This window comes from Grampus griseus, assembly GCF_964374135.1.
Source record: "Grampus griseus genome assembly, chromosome: 3".
Taxonomy (NCBI): Eukaryota; Metazoa; Chordata; class Mammalia; order Artiodactyla; family Delphinidae; genus Grampus; species Grampus griseus.
In genome coordinates this window covers 30240529-30258482 of record NC_139019.1, presented here as the reverse complement: position 1 = coordinate 30258482, position 17954 = coordinate 30240529, and the positions used below count along the sequence as shown (strand labels likewise).

Here is a 17954-nt window from a genome sequence, read left to right as displayed (position 1 = left end):
AAACTTCTTTGCTGCTTTTTTAGGGCAGAGTTTTTCTTATCTGCATTTTTAAAAAAATTTTATTTGTTTTTGGCTGCGTTGGGTCTTCGTTGCTGCGCATCGGTTTCTCTCTAGTGCAGAGAGCGGGGGCTACTCTTCGTTGTGGTGCGCGGGCTTCTCATTGCAGTGGCTTCTCTTGTTGCGGAGCACGGGCTCTAGGCACATGGGCTTCAGTAGTTGTGGCTCTCAGACTCTAGAGTGCAGGCTCAGTAGTTGTGGCGCACAGGCTTAGTTGCCCCACGGCATGTGGAATCTTCCCAGACCAGGGCTCGAACCCATGTCCCCTGTGTTGGCAGGCGATTCTCAACCACTGTGCCACCAGGGAAGCCCTCTTATCTGCATTTTATGGACAGAACTGTCCTTCAGCACTCTGAGCCATAGGAAGGTAGCTCAGTTCCCCTCACTGCAATCTGCAGAAACCACGTCTCCTGTTCCTCCGTGGACTATGCCAGCATCATTGTCCATTTATTGCCCAGCTTTGAATTCCTTTTGCTTTTATGGCACCAGAAGATTTCTTTATTTACAGGTCTTGGTTGTGTATGAACCTGTTTTGTTTTGTTTTTTTAAATTTAGCATTTCTCCTTTGTTTTATAACAGGGCATGGGCCTATCCACTGTAGCTCAATCTGAAGTTGATAGTAACTTTAATAGTTTTTTGTTTTTTTTTAAACATGAGGGAATTTAAATTTTAAATATTGTATTAAATTATTTTATTATGGGGTAAATAGAAAGCTATCAGAATAATATGTTGTAAACTTCTAATGTGTCTGTTGCCATGTGGAAGTGTTAGCTAAGTGCTATGTCTTTCCCATGTGATTTTTTCTGCTGTTTTCTTTTAATTGTAATATATACTTTGGATAGTGCATTTCCTGACTCATACGAATAAAGAAGATCAAAGGGACAACGAACAGATTTCAGTAACGGAAACTCATCCTAGTCAGAAAACCTGTGTGTTTCCTTCTGCCGATTCAGCTGTCAACCTTTCCAGTGACCAGAATTTGACTTCTCCTGGTATCGTTCTTAACTTTTTTCATTTACTCTTATTTTCCAATACTCGTACTGAAGAGTACTTACTAGGAATATAGTTGTGAAGGATTCGTGAAGCCGTTTTGCAATATTTATAAGTTTCGGGGAAGGGATGTTAAAAATTGTGCTATTCTCATGAAGAGCTACGTCATCTTGTCACCTTCATAAGATACACTGCAAACGTGTCATATCTCTGTGTAACTTATTAATGTTAAATACATAGCAACTGAAGTATTATACCATTATACTGGTATATTATACTATAACACTATAATATTTGAGTTTTATAAAAATTAAGAAATTCCAGCTCTGTCAATTATGAGAGTTTTGATTTGGAAACAATAATAATAGCTGTAATTTATTGAGCCTCTGCCATGTGCCATACATTGTTGTTTTACATGCATTGACCCTGGTGTAAGCCTGACCTGTGACGTAGCTACCATTATTATCCCCATTTTACAGTTGAGGATACTGAGCCTTAGACAAGTTCAGTGCCACCGTTCATTCCATTTCATTTGGAGCTGGCAATTCAAAATGCTATCCCTTGGTCCTGACAAATACTTTGTGTCATATAAATAGCAGGGCATACTAGGGACTTCCCTGGTGGCGCAGTGGGTAAATAGCAGGACATACTAAATATCACAGTTGGACCACTAACAGTGGCCTTAAATATTTTTTTTGCCCTCAGATATTTATGGTCAATAATGATGATTCTACTGAATGTTTACAGTATGTTTTATTACCATTATTAACTTAATATAATCAGTTAAGAAATGCTATTTTTAAATGACATTGCTGTTATTTAAACAAAAGCTATTAAGAAGCTGGTTTAAACTTTGTAATTTTTTTCTCTAAGTTCTTTCTAGATTCTGTTTGTATTTCAGTCATCATCACATGGGTATAATCATTTTTACTTCATAGAGTTGTTGAGAAGATTAGGTACTATATAGAGAGCAATTAGCTGAGAATCTGTTTGATTCCTATAGGTTCTTGGTTACCAGTATCTTTCCTCTTCCCTCTTATGGGTGGGGAGAGAATTGAGAAATGAGGTTAAAGAGGCTTTAGTGGGTTCTAGCTGTATCTGAGAAGTCTAAACTCCATTTTGTACTTGGGAATCATTGGTAAATTCTGAGCAGTGGAGGTTAGGAAGAGGACCAGGGTGGAGGCCTAGGTCGGTTAGTGAGCTGTTAGATTAACCTGACCTGTGCAGTGATGAGGGCCTGGGCAGTGCTGTGGGAAAGGAGAAGCAACAAGAGACATTCTGAATAGGCAGCTGATGATACTGACTAAGTGGTTGGAAAGGAAGGAGAACGTGAATGGCTGGTTAGCATTGTCAAACTAAGAGCAAGGATATCACCAGGTCTTAACGTCAAACTCTAGAGCATTTTCGGACCACATGTAGCATTTAAGGTGATGCAGGGCCATGTCATATTTAGGATTTAGTTTTTGATAAGGAAGTAGAGCTTGCTGAGAGCTTTAGGCTTAAAAAACAGATGTAAAAGCCTTTTGCCTAATTGTATAGTTAAGACTTAGAGAGTGTATCAGTTTTCTGCAAGAAAGATGGAAAAAGGAGAAAAGCTGAGGACCAACCTGTGAAATGCCACCCATTAGAGAGCAAGGGGAGCCCCCACCTCCAGTGAGGGAAATGGATGAGCAGACTCTGGTAAAGGGATTTTCAAGAAAAAGTGAGTGGCTAACAGTTTCACAAGCCGCCAGAAAATCAAGAATGAAGACTGAGTTTTTTTTAAGGACTTGAGGACTTTCAGTGTAATATCAAGGGTAGAAGGTTGGGGACGAAGACAGGCTCAAGAAGCTGTTAAGTATAGGCAACTTAAGAATTCTGACAGTAAAAGGAAATGAGAAAAATGAAGATAGAAATGAGATAAATGAAATGAAGTCAAAGATCATTTCGAGTTGGGGATAAATATAAACTCTTATGTTTAAAGGCAGAAGAAAAGGAAGTACTAGGAAAAGAGAAATTGAGAGTACCAGGTTAAGGCGATGATTCATTCAGGATTGTAATAGCTTCTTAAACTCTAAGGCACGAGGAGAAAACAAGGAGAAGTGTCAATAAATGTCATAACACATGTCAAGGTGGATAAATAAAAATGTTTTTTCTCTAGTATTCAATGTTTAATTATAAATTAAAAAAGAAACCTAATTAGTATTTTTTTAGAAGTGCAGAATTTAGATGCCCTAATGGGTGTTTTCTTCTCCAAGGTTGACTTCTTGGAAAGATGTACAGTCATTCCTTTACTTCTAGTGCTCACAAATAGCTCAAATTTACTCTTTTGAAATTGACTTTCACTTCTTAGCAAATTCTTCTGAGTGTTCTTGTCAGTGCCAAATAATTTAGTCACTGAGAATGGATTTAATTTTTGTTAACAGCCATAAGTTATTCAGAGGTGTTTCTGATAAGTGAATTAAATGATCAGGCTAAGTGTCACTGTTTGGAATTTTTTAAAAAAAGGAATTGTCACTATCAAGGAGTGAAGCTGATCCATTGTGTCTAGTAAATTGTGAAGCCTGTCCCAAAGAAAAAGTTCCAAAAATGCTTTGAAAATGAAGTAAGGATAGAATCTTCCTATGTAACTACTTTTAAAAGTAGTTATTTGAATATAACACTTCTCTGCCTTTTGATGGAAGGAATGTTTCATTTCTTAGTCAGATCTTTTATATCTCATTAGCCTATATGTACACCATTATCGAAGAACTCGCAAATGACCAGACTCTGAGAGCAAAGATAATGGAAAATTCTTGATTTGAGGATTAACAAACAAAACAACATGTGCTTAAGAAAGCAAAATTGTTTTAATATTAAAAACATGTGAGCATGGATGATATAATAAAGGACATGATGAACATGGGCCTTAAACCAAAAAAAAAAATGTGGATGTTCTAAGTCTTAGAGGCAGGGTGGATTTATCTTAGGATAAGAAAATCTTAACAAGGAAGTGTTTTTGACAAGAGATGTCAGGACACTTTTCCCTGTATTAACTCAATTCTCTTTGAGGGTTAAACATACAGAAAATTGAGTAGACCAAGTGTTTTGCTTTAAAGACGTGTTGTTAATATTGGACAAGGTTTAAAAATTATTCTTTGGGGCATATTCTTCCAAGTAAAGGCTCTTGGAGTTAAATTAGATATTTTCCCAAAAGTATTCCTTTTAGATCATCAGAAGTTTTTGTTTTTTGTTTTTTTAGTAAATCTCACTCCAGTATTCTAAACTGTGTATGAAGCAAAGAAAGACTGTACCTCCTAAAATGTATTATTCAGAGTACTCTGGATAGAAAAGTAATAATCTTAAAATGTGGACAATATTCACTACCAAATGGAGGTTTAAAAATATTTCAGTTTCTGTATATATAATTTCTAGATCAGGTTAATAATCGAAAATAGAAAAAGTAACTGACCTGAAATTTTTATTAATAGTAATGTTTTTTTTTTAAGGTGTGAATAACAGTGATGAATTATTTGAGAGGTAAATATCTTAAGAATTAATTCACAGTTTTACTTAAAGTTAGGTATAAATTATGTGTTCTGGAAATTTTGTTGTTCATATGTATGTAAACTTCTACACTACATATTTTTTGTGGATTAAAGGAATGTAATTCCCATTGGGAATGGGGTGTTTTAAGATAGCAGTCCCCAACCTTTTTGGCACCAGGGACCGGTTTCTTGGAAGACAGTTTTTCCACAGACATCAGGGCTGGGGGATGAGTATTGTTCAGGTAGTAATGCGAGCAGTGGGAAGCGGCAGATGAAGTTCTCGCTCACCCACCGTGCTCACCTCCTGCTGTGTGGCCCTGTTCCTAACAGGCCATGGACCAGTAGTGGGGTAGTGGTCCACAGCCCCGGGGTGGGGCCTCCTGTTTTAAGAAACTGAGGATTGTTATATTGTATCCCTTACTGTTCAGCATAGGTAATTAGAATACAGTAGCTTACATTTGCTAATTTTCTTTTACTACGTATGTATTAAATTTCAATAGGCAGGACAGGTTGTTGTCCTAGTTGTCCCAGTTGTCCCCTAGGCCTTACGTTTGCTCCTTTGAGAGTGCATATGAAGTTATCAATTATTGATGATTAGGCTTTTCCACCGAGGATTACTGGAATTAAAGCAATAGAAGGAAATTAGTTATATGTTTATCATTTTTTGTGTTCATTTATACTCTTGGAGAGCATAGTTTTACATGTTCATTTTTGCTTAATGTAATTAAGTTGTAGATACTGATTTATATCTCTCATACTGCATTTGGGAATGAAGTGTTTCAGTAGATCCGCTCCAGATGAGTGAACTGACTGATATTGCAGACATTATCAATGACCTTATAGCAAAAGATGGAGTTTCCAGTGAAGAGCTTGGCTTAACAGAACAACAGGCGAGGAGCGTCTCCAGGTAATCATTGAATATTTCATTTTTAACCTGCTTAAAATGTTTATGGTTCAAGAATATTTAAAATTGACCATATTTTATGTGATTTTATTTTTACCTCTTTATTGGCGTATAATTGCTTTACAATGTTGTGTTAGTTTCTGCTTTATAGCAAAGTGAATCACCTATATGTATACATATATCCCCATATCCCCTCCCTCTTGAGCTTCCCTCCCACCCTCCCTATCCCACCCCTCTAGGTGGTCACAAAGCATCGAGCTGATCTCCCTGTGCTATGCAGCAGCTTCCCACTAGCTATCTGTTTTACATTTGGTAGTGTATATATGTCAGTGCTACTCTCTCACTTCATCCCAGCTTCTCCTTCCCAGACTGTGTCCTCAAGTCCATTCTCTACGTCTACATCTTTATTCCGGCCCTGCCACTTGGTTCATCAGTACCGCTTTCTTAGATTCCGTATATATGTGTTAGCATACGGTATTCGTTTTTTTTTTTTTCTGACTTACTTCACTCTGTATGACAGACTCTAGGTCCATCTACCTCACTACAGATAACTCAGTTTCATTCCTTTTTATGGCTGAGTAATATTCCATTGTATATATGTGCCACATCTTCTTTATCCATTTATCTGTCGATGGACACTTAGGTTGCTTCCATGTCCTGGCTATTGTAAATAGAGCTGCAGTGAACATTGTGGTCCATGACTCTTTTTGAATTATGGTTCTCTCAGGGTATATGCCCAGTAGTGGGACTGCTGGGTCATAGGGTAGCTCTATTTTTAGTTTTTTAAGGAACCTCCATACTGTTCTCAATGGTGGCTGTATGAATTTACATTCCCACTAACAGTGCAGGAGGGTTCCCTTTTCTCCACACCCTCTTCAGCATTTATTGTTTTAGATTTTTTGATGATAGCTATTCTGACCAGTGTGAGGTGATACCTCACTGTGGTTGTTTTGTTTTGTTTTGTTTTTTTGCAATACGTGGGCCTCGCACTGCTGTGGCCTCTCCCGTTGCGGAGCACAGGCTCCGGACGCGCAGGCTCAGCGGCCATGGCTCACGGGCCCAGCCGCTCCACGGCATGTGGGATCCTCCCGGACCAGGGCACAAACCCGTGTCCGCTGCATTGGCAGGTGGACTCTCAACCACTGCGCCACCAGGGAAGCCCCTCACTGTGGTTTTGCTTTGCATTTCTCTAATGATTAGTGATGTTGAGAGCATCTTTTCATGTATTTGTTTGCCATCTGTACATTTTCTTTGGAGAAATGTCTATTTAGGTTCTCCGCGCATCTTTGGATTGGGTTGTTTTTTTTTTAATATTGAGCTACATGAGCTGCTCTATATTTTGGAGATTAATCCTTTGTCAGTTGATTAGTCTGCAAATATTTTCTCCCATTCTGAGGGTTGTCTTTTGGTCTTGTTTATGGTTTCCTTTGCTGTACAAAAGCTTTTAAGCTTCATTAGGTCCCATTTGTTTATTTTTGTTTTTATTTTCGTTACTCTAGGAGGTGGGTCAATAAGGATCTTGCTGTGATTTATGTCCTAGAGTGTTCTGCCTATGTTTTCCTCTAAGAGTTTTATAGTGTCCGGCCTTACATTTAGGTCTTTAATCCATTTTGAGTTTATTTTTGTGTATGGTTTTAAGGAGTGTTCAAATTTCATTCTTTTACACGTAGCCGTCCAGTTTTCCCTGCACCACTTATTGAAAAGGCTGTCTTTTCTCCATGTGTATTCTTGCCTCCTTTGTCAAAGATAAGGTGACCATATGTGCATGGGTTTATCTCTGGGCTTTCTGTCCTGTTCCATTGATCTGTATTTCTGTTTTTGTGCCAGTACCATATTGTCTTGATTACTGTAGCTTTGTAGTATAGTCTGAAGTCGGGAGCCTGATTCCTCCAGCTCCGTTTTTCGTTCTCAAGATTGCTTTGGCTATTCGGGGTCTTTTGTGTTTCCATACAAATTGTAAAATTTCTCGTTCTAGCTCTGTGAAAAATGGCATTGGTAATTTGATAGGGATTGCATTGAACCTATAGATTGCTTTGGGCAGTATAGTCATTTTCACAACATTGATTCTTCCAATTCAGGAGCATGGTATATTTCTCCATCTGTTAATGTCATCTTTGATTTCTTTCATCAGTGTTTTATAGTTTTCTGAGTACAGGTCTTTTGCCTCCTTAGGTAGGTTTATTCCTAGGTATTTTATTCTTTTTGTTGTGATGGTAAATGGGATTGTTTCCTTAATTTCTCTTTCTGATCTTTCATTGTTAGTGTATAGGAATGCCAGAGGTTTCTGTGCATTAATGTTGTATCCTGCAACGTTACCAAATTCATTGATTAGTTCCAGTAGTTTTCTGTTAGCGTCTTTAGGATTTTCTATGTATAGTATCATGTCATCTGCAAACAGTGACAGTTTTACTTCTTTTCCAGTTGTATTCCTTTTATTTCTTTTTCTTCTCTGATTGCTGTGGCTAGGACTTCCAATAGTATGTTGAATAAGAGTGGCGAGAGTGGACATCCTTGTCTTCTTCCTGATCTTAGAGGAAATGCTTTCAGTTTTTCACCATTGTGAATGATGTTTGCTGTGGGTTTATTGTATATGGCCTGTATTATGTTGAGTTAGGTTCCCCCAGTGCCACTTTCTGGAAAGTTTTTATCATAAATGCGTGTTGAATTTTGTCAAAAGCTTTTTCTGCATCTATTGAGATGATCATATGGTTTTTCTTCTTCAATTTGTTAATATGGTGTATCACATTGATTTTTTTTGCATATATTGCAGAGTCCTTGCATCCCTGAGATAAATCCCACTTCTCATGGTGTATGATCTTTTCAATCTGTTGCTGGATTCTGTTTGCTAGTATTTTGTTGAGGATTTTTTGCGTCTATGTTCATCATTGATATTGGTCTCTAATTTTCTTTTTTTGTGATATCTTTATCTGGTTTTGGTATCAGGGTGATGGTGGCCCTGTAGAACAAGTTTGGGAGTGTTCCTTCCTCTGCAGTTTTTTGGAAGAGTTTGAGAAGGATAGGTGTTAAAACTCTTTTCTAAATGTTCGATAGAATTCGCCTGTGAAGCCATCTCTTCCTGGACTTTTGTTTGTTGGAAGATTTTTAATTACAGTTTCAATTTCATTACCTGTGATTGGTCTGTTTATATTTTCTAATTCTTCCTGGTTCAATCTTGGAAAGTTATACCTTTCCAAGAATTTGTCCATTTCTTCCAGGTTGTCCATTCTGTTGGCATACAGTTGCTTGTAGTAGTCCCTTATGATCCTTTGCATTCCTTCAGTGTCAGTTGTAATCTCTCCTTTTTTGTTTCTAGTTTTATTGATTTGAGTTCTCTCCCTTTTTTTCTTGATGAGTCTGGCTAAAGGTTTATAAATTTTGTTTATCTTCTCTAAGAACCAAATTTTAGTTTTATTGATCTTTGCTATTGTTTTATTTTTTCTATTTCATTTATTTCTGCTCTGATATTTATGATTTCTTTCCTTCTACTAACTTTGGGTTTTCTTTGTTCTTCTTTTTCTAGTTGCTTTAGGTGTAAGGTTAGATTGTTTATTTGAGGTTTTTCTTGTTTCTTGAGGTGAGCCTGAATTGCTATAAACTTCCCTCTTAGAACTGCTTTTGCTGCATCCATAGGTTTTGGATCATTGTGTTTTCGTTGTCATTTGTTTCTAGGTATTTTTAAATTTTTTTGATTTCTTCAGTGATCTCTTGGTTATTTAGCAGTGCAGTGTTTAGCCTCCATGTATTTTTGTTTTTTTATAGTTTGTTTTTCCTGTATTTGAATTCTAATTGATTTCTAATTTTCTGATTTTTTAAGATACGAATTCAAAGCTTAAAATAGATTTTTTTCTTTGTAAATACATTTTGTGGTGTGTATGTCATTCCTCCCCTCCTCCAATATATAGACTGGTTTATTTAACTAATACAGCACATCTGTATCCTTTGAGTTTTCCCAAGGTCTCATCACCCTGAGTACAACATAGATTTAATCCTATTTCTTCTTAGAAGCATTAATGATTTATTTCACAGTACTTTACCCTAAATATGAACCCTTAGAATACATTTTAAATAGCTTTTCCTTGGAACATTAGGTTAAAATGGTTTTTCTTGTAGCCTTTCCTGGGCCCAGAACTCATTCCTGATAGAATAAAGGCTGTCTCTTCTAGTAATGCTTCTTTGGGATACATATGCCTTTTGGCTTATTGATTCATTGGGGGCTGGTTGGGTAGGGTACCCTCTGCCTGGCATGTACAAGGAGTCCAGTCTCTCAGAAGGAAATCAGGTGTTCAGTATCAGCCACATCGTCTGTATGCGTGACCCATCTTCCAGTTAGGATGGTGTCTTCTTCGCATACTTGGTGATGAGTCTGCCCCAAATCCCCGTCTACGACACCTGTTTTTTTGGGCCACTCTCAGTACTCTTTGTGTAGAAGCCAAGATGGGATTAGATGTACAAAAGATTTACTGAGAGAAATGCCTGTGAAGGGAAACATCAGAAGTGGGGCGAGGCATCAGACCCCAATGCAGTTCTGACCCCTGCCAGTGAAGGAGAGAGGGTTGGGTAAGCAATCCCGGAGTATAGTGTAGCTCTAAGCGTGTCTCAGCTGGGTCAGTGGTGAGACATCCTGCCAAAATCGCCCATCAGAGGAGTCCTGTCTCTGTAGATCGGGGCCAGCCACAACATCCTTGCCACGCTCGGTTGTTAGCTCGGGTTGGCCCTTGGGAGGTGCGGCCTGGGCACGAACGTGAGGCCACATCCAGAGAAGTATCAGTTTAGAAGTCACCTCTGTGGTATAAGTTTTGGAAGTGATTGTGATAGTCCAGAAATAGGTTATAAGTGAAGAAATCCAAACCAGAACCTTTAAAGACATTAATATCTCATGGTGAGCAGAGAAGAAAGGCACCAGTTTAAGAGGCTGCATCGTATTTTGAGAGTTAGAGAAAGACCCAGGTAAGAGAGAGTTTAAAGCAGGAAGGAGAAGGCAGTTGTACCAAATTTATAGAGAAGTGCAGTAAGATGAAGACTGAAGAGGCTGTCAGTGACCTGAGATCATTGTCAGTGGATTTCATGGGACAGGTTGTAGCAAGTTGATTAGACATCATGAGTGTATGACCCTTCAAGATGGGGCAGAATCTGTCCAAAGAAACAGTAGTTGTGATACTTTTTATCTCCATAACAAATTTAACATCAAGTTATGCCCTGCTGGTTAAATTTCTTAGGATTCAGCATTCCTCTGGTAGACGTCCACAAAGAACTGAGAAGGAGAGAAAAGAGATTCAAGTCTGGATGAAAAGAAAACGAAAAGAAAGAATGGCAGAGTACTTAAATCAGCTAGCAGAAAAGAGAGGGCAAGAACATCGTCCTTTCTGCCCCAGGAGCAACCCAGTAAGTCTGCTGTATCAAGGGTAATGGAATTATCACAGAATATGTGTAGTTGTTTTCCTGGCAAGTATTCAAGAAAAGGATTAACATAATTGGGATGCATTTTTTTGTTTGATAGAAAAGCCAGCATTTTACTTAAGTCTGGAAAAGTTAAGAAATTACCTTAACAAAATGTAGCAGGGAATTCTACAAACCATGTTCTATTGAACTATCTTAGATTATTTTTTCTCCCTGAGGCTAATTATGGCTCTAGCATTTTATTTTATTTTTAATTAATTTATTTATTTGGCTGCGCCAGGTCTTAGTTGTGGCATGCGGGCACTTAGTTGCTGCGTGTGGGATAGTGTTCCCTGAGCAGGGATTGAACCCAGGCTCCCTGCATTGAGAGCACAGAGTCTTAACCACTGGACAGCCAGGGAAGTCCCGTGGCTCTAGCATTTTAACCAAATGAAGAGGTCGAGGGGTTGGGTGACCAGTTGGAGTCACTCCCTTAATTTTCAGTGAAAGTCAGTGGCAGTTGAACAACTGTGTGTGTAGTAAAGCTATTTTAAAAATCAATTTTCTCTCCATAAGTTATCTACAAAAAAATCTATTAAAGTATGGTCCAGTTATGAACCAACAGAACAGTGGCACTTCTGTGTGTGTGCTTCAACTGTCCGTTAAACTGTCAACATTCGTTTCCTGAGCCCTGACTATGGACATCACCATGGCCAGGTCAAAAGTGTTTTTCTTCAGAAGGTGAAACAAAGCAGTGTTCCTTTGATGATTACATAACTGTGAAACTCACATTTAGATTACACTTGGATTATAGTTTATCTTTCACTTTGTCATCTGAAATAAAATATAATAGCACTTCATCTTTTTTCAGCCTCATGAGGGGAACATATTCTGTAAGTGAGTTTTCCAGATAAGGTTGTCACATTTCAGCACCAAATGGTGCAAAAGTAGGTGAACTATTATTTAAAGAGTGTAATTTACTTACCTGTGTCTGGAGAGAGCATGCAGATGTTAGATGACATTTTGTTGATAGCTCTGGGGACATGGTAATGACCTTCAGGGCTACTTGAAGACCAGAATCTTACAGTGTGTGTGTATATCTGTGCTCTTCTACCCCACAGAGGATGAGTTTGCATATCACCCTCCCTGTCAGCCAAGCAGATTCCCCAGATGGTTAGAATTGTATCCAAATTTAGAATAAATGAACTCTGAGGGCATTGGGACTGTTTTGTTCATAGACTTTGTGACATCTCCTTCAGTATCGCAGATAATTGTTTATTTTTAGCTTCTGTTTGGGTAAAGGTATGGAACTAGTGAGGGGTTAATGTAATTAAAATTTTCGTTTTCATTTTTATCAGAAATCAATAAGACCTTAAATTTACTGTTGACTACTGTATAGGACCTTGAGAAAGTGAATCCACTTCTGTGTGTACGTTTTTATATACACAATTGTATGTGAAAGGACTTACCCTCATTAGTAATTCAACAGTAACTCTTAATGTTCTGGAATAAGACATATATAGCTGATGTTGGCCAGTTTACCCCATGGTGCATAAGTTTTGAAGAGTTTACAAGTCACAATGAACCCACTACAGTTGGTTTCTGGTAAACATTTTAAAACATTAAAGTGATGGTTTTAAATGTCTGACTCATTTCTGCTTTTATCAACCAAGCTCTTGGTGAGATTAATCATAGGACAGAGTACAGAGTACAAAGTATGGGTGTCTCCATCGTTAAAATGTTCCTATTTTCCATTTTAAATGCAGTTGGTAAGGATTTCTCCTTTTGAGAAAATACATTAGTTTACTAAAATAGACTTTGCATTCCATTTATTAAATTGGATTTTATTTTAATTACATGATGCTTTAATTTAACATTTTCATATTTTGTGCTGGGGTAGGAAACTTCATCAAATATGACAGTGTTTTGTACTGTTTACTAAATAACAAAATTATGTTTTAACTTCCTATTAAAATATGTTAGTGGAATTTTCATGTTTTCCAAGGGTCATAATGGTTTAATTATTTGAATTGAACAGTAATGAACTAACTGGTTATTTCTTGTGCAGTTTTACATGACTTCAAGGGAAATCAGGCTGAGACAAAAGATGAAGCACGAAAAAGACAGGTGATTTTGGTGGTTGCACCCTGATCATTCTCTCTCTTGCTTCCTCAAGGCCGTAGATAATGCCTTAGGGATTCTGGTTTGCATAGTAGTCCCTTTTTTGTTGATAAACAGAAAATTATGGGAGCTAACTGCAAGGAAAATAATTAGACTCCAATAGCCTTTTTCGGAATTTGCTTTCAAATATTATTTATTCCATTCAGTTTTTATACCTTATTTCTGCTATTCCCCTCCCTCTCCCAATCCAGATATGTATGTGCATTTTGAAAATACCCCAAAGGCCATAACTACAGATGCCTTTAATAATACCTCCTAATGGTTTTCAGAAATCTGAAATCTGAATTTGTATTGAAATGCACGGAAGAAAATGAATGCTAGGTGGTCTTTGAACACTATGTTCCCTCTAGAAATATGAACTGAAAGTGACTCTTTTACTAAATGTTGTTTAATTCTTTCTCTAAAGATTGCTACTCTCTGACCACTATAGTCGTCGAATCTCACAAGCATACAGTCTGATGAATGAACTGTTATCTGAATCAGTACAGCTTCCAGCAACTGCACAGAAACCATTGCCTAACAAACCCAGACCTGCTCAAATTCCCAGAAGGCAACGCTCCCTTTCTCCAAGAGGGTAAGACAAGGTTTGGCACGTCATTTGGCAAGATAATGTCAAGCGTGATAAGTGTGAAGCGCTGTTGTGACTCAAGTTCAGTGGACTTGTTCTGAATTATGATAATAAAGTGAAGGGGAAAACGGTGCCATAATTATGAGGTCTTCATTAGTTTTAATCACCAAGGAAAAAGACAAAAATGTCATTAAATGTCTAAGATATAACAAAGCACTTCTGTATGCTTAATACAATTTTTATATCCATTCAATCCTGTTTTCTTCTTTTCTGTAGTTTTTGTTAATAATTCCTTCTGTAATTTGCCTCCTAACTGCTCCCCTGTTTCTCTGCTTGGCTCCATTCTTGTAGAAACAGATAGTCATCACCAACTTACCACTTCTTCCTCTTCTTCCCACCCAGTTATTGCTGATTCAATTGTAGATACTGTTACATGTTTCTTCTTAAATTAATGACCTGCATTAGGTTTGGATATTAGTTCATTAGGCAAGAATTAATTAAACATAGATACTAAAGAAAAGTACCCAAGTGTAAAGTTTCTTATATATGGCAAACAAACACAAAATTATATTTGTTAATGACCCATAAGGAGGAAATGAATTGACAGTATAGTGTTGTTAAAAACTACCACCTTTGGCAAAATAATTGATTAGGATTGTAAACATAATCACGTAACTTAAGAGCCTAGAGGAAATGCTACCCGACACAAAGCTAGACGTAATCAAATTACTTGTGTGTGTGTAATTTGGGGTGTAATCAAAAGAGCAGAGACTCCCCTTGAATATTTCCTAGAATAATGCATGGTATTTAATACATAAATAACTGCCAAATGTATAGAGCATTTGAAATGGATAGAGAGATAAAAACAATTTCTTTGGGAAAAAATGAGTAAAGTTTGAGATATGAGGAGAATTATACACTGAATGCATCACTGAGGTACAAAATGAATGTATTAATCTGAGCTGGAATTTACATCTTTTGAAATATTGTAGTTTATCACTGATAGAAGATTCTAGGAATATAACAACTGTAATTTCTACTTTAGAGAGAATCGACATGATCACAATTTTCCAATACATAGACCTGGAAAAGTCAGATATATATCCATCAAACCAAGTTATACCCAAAAGGGGAGACTTTTGGGGCAAACTCAAGGCTCACCCTGGCCATGTGGTAAGACTGAAAACTTTTTTTTTATCTTGTATAATTTGGACCTATTTTTTCTTGTCTCCAAAGTTGTGTTTTCATTAGTAAAAGTTGTAAATCTTAGTGAAAAGCAGTTCCCATTTCAACAGAATGCAAGGGATTGATAAAGAGTTAGAGGTACTGGGATTTTGTTCTATTGCTTTGAAATGAGAAGACCCTAGGAATCTTTTTAAACTAATGGCCTTTTTGTAATAGAATTTGAACAGTCAGTTCTGTGTGATATGACTTATTTGGGAATCTGTTTCTTTTGTGTGGCTAAAGATGTAGGCAGTTTTACAAATCAACTTCTGATAGATTTCAGGATGGATATATAATAGAGTAGGAATAGAAGAGGAGCAGGTTGAAATAGTATCGTTTTTACCCTTTTTGAATATTCTTTTCCACATTTGAAGATATAGTATTTGTTATTTATTACTAGCCTTCCTTTAGTTCATTTTGCCATATGTGGGTTTTGATTACTAAAGTAAAACATACTTATTTGTTTTAAAATGTATAATCATAGTTAACATGTAGTATACATATGTACAGCTAAGAATGTATAATAATAACTAATGTGCCAGGTTCCATTTAAGCACTTGAATTACAACTCTGTGAGAAAGGTACTATTATGTTCCCATTTTAAACAAGAGAAAGCCAAGGCAGAGGAAGTTGAAATAACTGCCTAAGATCAGATATCTAGGAAGTGGTAGAGTCTAGATTTGAACCCAGTCTGGGTCTAGAGCCTCCACACCTAGAACCTGAACTTCAGTATGCACGTTAACTGAGAAAATTGAAGTGTCCATATATTGCAGTCTTTTTTGATGGAACTTTATAGTTTGGTTAACTCTTGCTTTTGATTGATGAATTACAATAAGAAAACACTGTTCTTTTTTAAACTAGAATTTCAAAATAGTAACCATTTAAAATAATTTTTAAGTTTTATTTTATACCTGATACATTTACCAAAATTAAAGAAAAGAAATATCCAAAACTGGAAAAGATTTTAAACTTGAATCACGGTTTCTTAAAGTATTGGATTATGTGGAAATATGTCTTTTTCTTGGACCTGTCCAATGTCAGGCCTGTATTGTTACCTTGCACTTGGCTGGGCTGAGGCCTTGGCCCTCTTTGGTCCCCTTACCTGCCTTGCTGAGCTATGCTTGATGAGATGCTCCTGCTGCCCAGAGACTCAGAAGTCCTCAGTGACCAGTACCCCACACAGATAAGTCCAAACCCTCTCCCTGGCCTTTAAGGTGTCCTCCCCTTCTGCCTCCTTAGCCTCCTTTCCGCATATAATCCGGATGACCCATAGCACGTGCAGGCTTGTTTTCCAGACACGTGCTGTGTGCTCCCATTCCTGCCTTGAAAATTTCCCTTATGCCTTAAATGCCTCCCCTCCGTGTCTTGGAAGACATCCCTAATTTTAATTCTTTAGCTCTTCCAACCCAGTGTAATGAATTTTAACATCCATATTTTCATTTTTTAACTGGCTGGTACTTAACTTGCATGGTAGTTGTGAATATTAGAGACAAATAGTAGCATTGGTAACTAATATAGTTATTTTTTTTGTCCTCTGAACCCTCAGTCATGTGTTTCTGCCCTTCTTGAGGCACTACTGCAACAGGTCTTATGTTGTAGTTACTTATAAACTTGGTTATGTCCCGGGATAGACTAAATGATTTGAGGGTAGCAACACTTTCTACATCTGTGTTACCCCTTCACATTGAACAAATGAAATAATTGAATAACTGGATAAATGGGAAAAAAAGGCTATTTAGCTTTTTTGCTTAAAAATAGCTATATATAAACTAATTATTGTTCAAGAATATTAATGGGCAGGTATTGTAGTATTTATACTGTGTCATAGAACACCATATGCCTAACTATTATCTGAGCTGACCTGTCACTCAGCTTCCTGGACCTCCAAGGCAAAGGTAGGAGAGTCAACTTGAGGGACTGTGAACACACTGACCTCCCTGACTGCCTCTGCCACATCCAGAACCCAGCCATTCCCCTGACAACATTCAGCGGCAGTGGGAGAAACCGGGCTCTTCCAGTCCGTGACACAGACAACATGAGCCCGCTGGGGCAAGTTTAGTTGTTGCACAGGTGGGAAGTGAGGATCCATCAAGATTTAAAAATTCCCTGCAGTTCTTCTGGAAAAGAAGTTTTCCTGAAAATTCTTTGAGTTTGACTATATGTTGCTGTCTTTTATTTATTTATTAAATTAAATTATTTATTTATTTTTGGCTGGTTGGGTCTTCATCGCTGTGCACGGGCTTTCTCTAGTTGCGGCGAACAGGGGCTACTCTTCGTTGTGGTGCGCCGGCTCCTCATTGCGGTGGCTTCTCTTGGTGCAGAGTGCAGGCTCTAGGCGCGCGGACTTCAGTAGTTGTGGCTCTCGGGCTCTAGAGCACAGACTCAGTAGTTGTGGCGCACGGGCTTAGTTGCTCCGTGGCATGTGGGATCTTCCTGGACCAGGGCTCGAACCCATGTCCCCTGCATTGGCAGGCGGATTCTTAACCACCGTGCCACGAGGGAAGTCCCAACTATCTGTCTTCTATAAAGCAGTATACAGTTTTTGGCTAACTTCTTCAGCCCCGTGCGCAAACTGTTAAATTTAAGAGTTTTCTTTCTTTCTTTTTTTTTTTTTGCTTGTTTTGTGTTTAATTCTGTCGAAAACAATATATAAGGACTATATGATAAGTATCTGAGAGGCATTATAAGCATAAATAATAGGTCTAGCCTTTGAAATCATCCGGGCCTAGGTTCATAGCCCAGCTCTGCCGCTCACTTTGTGCTCTCAGATGTTTCTTAAATCCTACCACATAGAGCTGTTGTGGATCATAACATAAAACATTTTGCATAACAAACAGTAAATAGTTGCTACTAATCCTGGAATTTAAGAAACCTTAGTTGATCATTCTCTTCGCATTTTGTCTAGGTATTTACTGGAAATAGGCTTATACACCTGGCTTTTCCAGTTGCCAGGGCACATTTGCCATATGAGAAAGGTCCGTGGTTGTGCTATAAGGATACCAAGTCTCAAAGTAGACTTTCCCTTCCTTCATCTGCACTTTTGTTTTGCTTTCTTGGTTCAAATCAACCACCATTTATTGGGCCCCTACTAAGCAGAAGATTTCTGTCCTCAAAGAACTTACAACATGAAAGGTGCATATGGAAGGCG

General features: G+C 37.7%; 1 protein-coding gene across 1 annotated transcript in view; it reads left to right on the top strand.

The window, feature by feature from the left end:
* CPLANE1 (ciliogenesis and planar polarity effector complex subunit 1) overlaps positions 1 to 17954 on the top strand; it is a gene marked incomplete at its 5' end in the record, with an annotated part of 123074 nt that overhangs the window by 85897 nt on the left and 19223 nt on the right. The window contains 7 exons of the mRNA XM_082650872.1: positions 900 to 1049; positions 4515 to 4545; positions 5329 to 5460; positions 10674 to 10839; positions 12902 to 12960; positions 13421 to 13588; positions 14628 to 14755. Coding sequence (XP_082506998.1) covers positions 900 to 1049; positions 4515 to 4545; positions 5329 to 5460; positions 10674 to 10839; positions 12902 to 12960; positions 13421 to 13588; positions 14628 to 14755 — 834 coding nt within the window. The remainder of the gene's footprint in view (positions 1 to 899; positions 1050 to 4514; positions 4546 to 5328; positions 5461 to 10673; positions 10840 to 12901; positions 12961 to 13420; positions 13589 to 14627; positions 14756 to 17954) is intronic.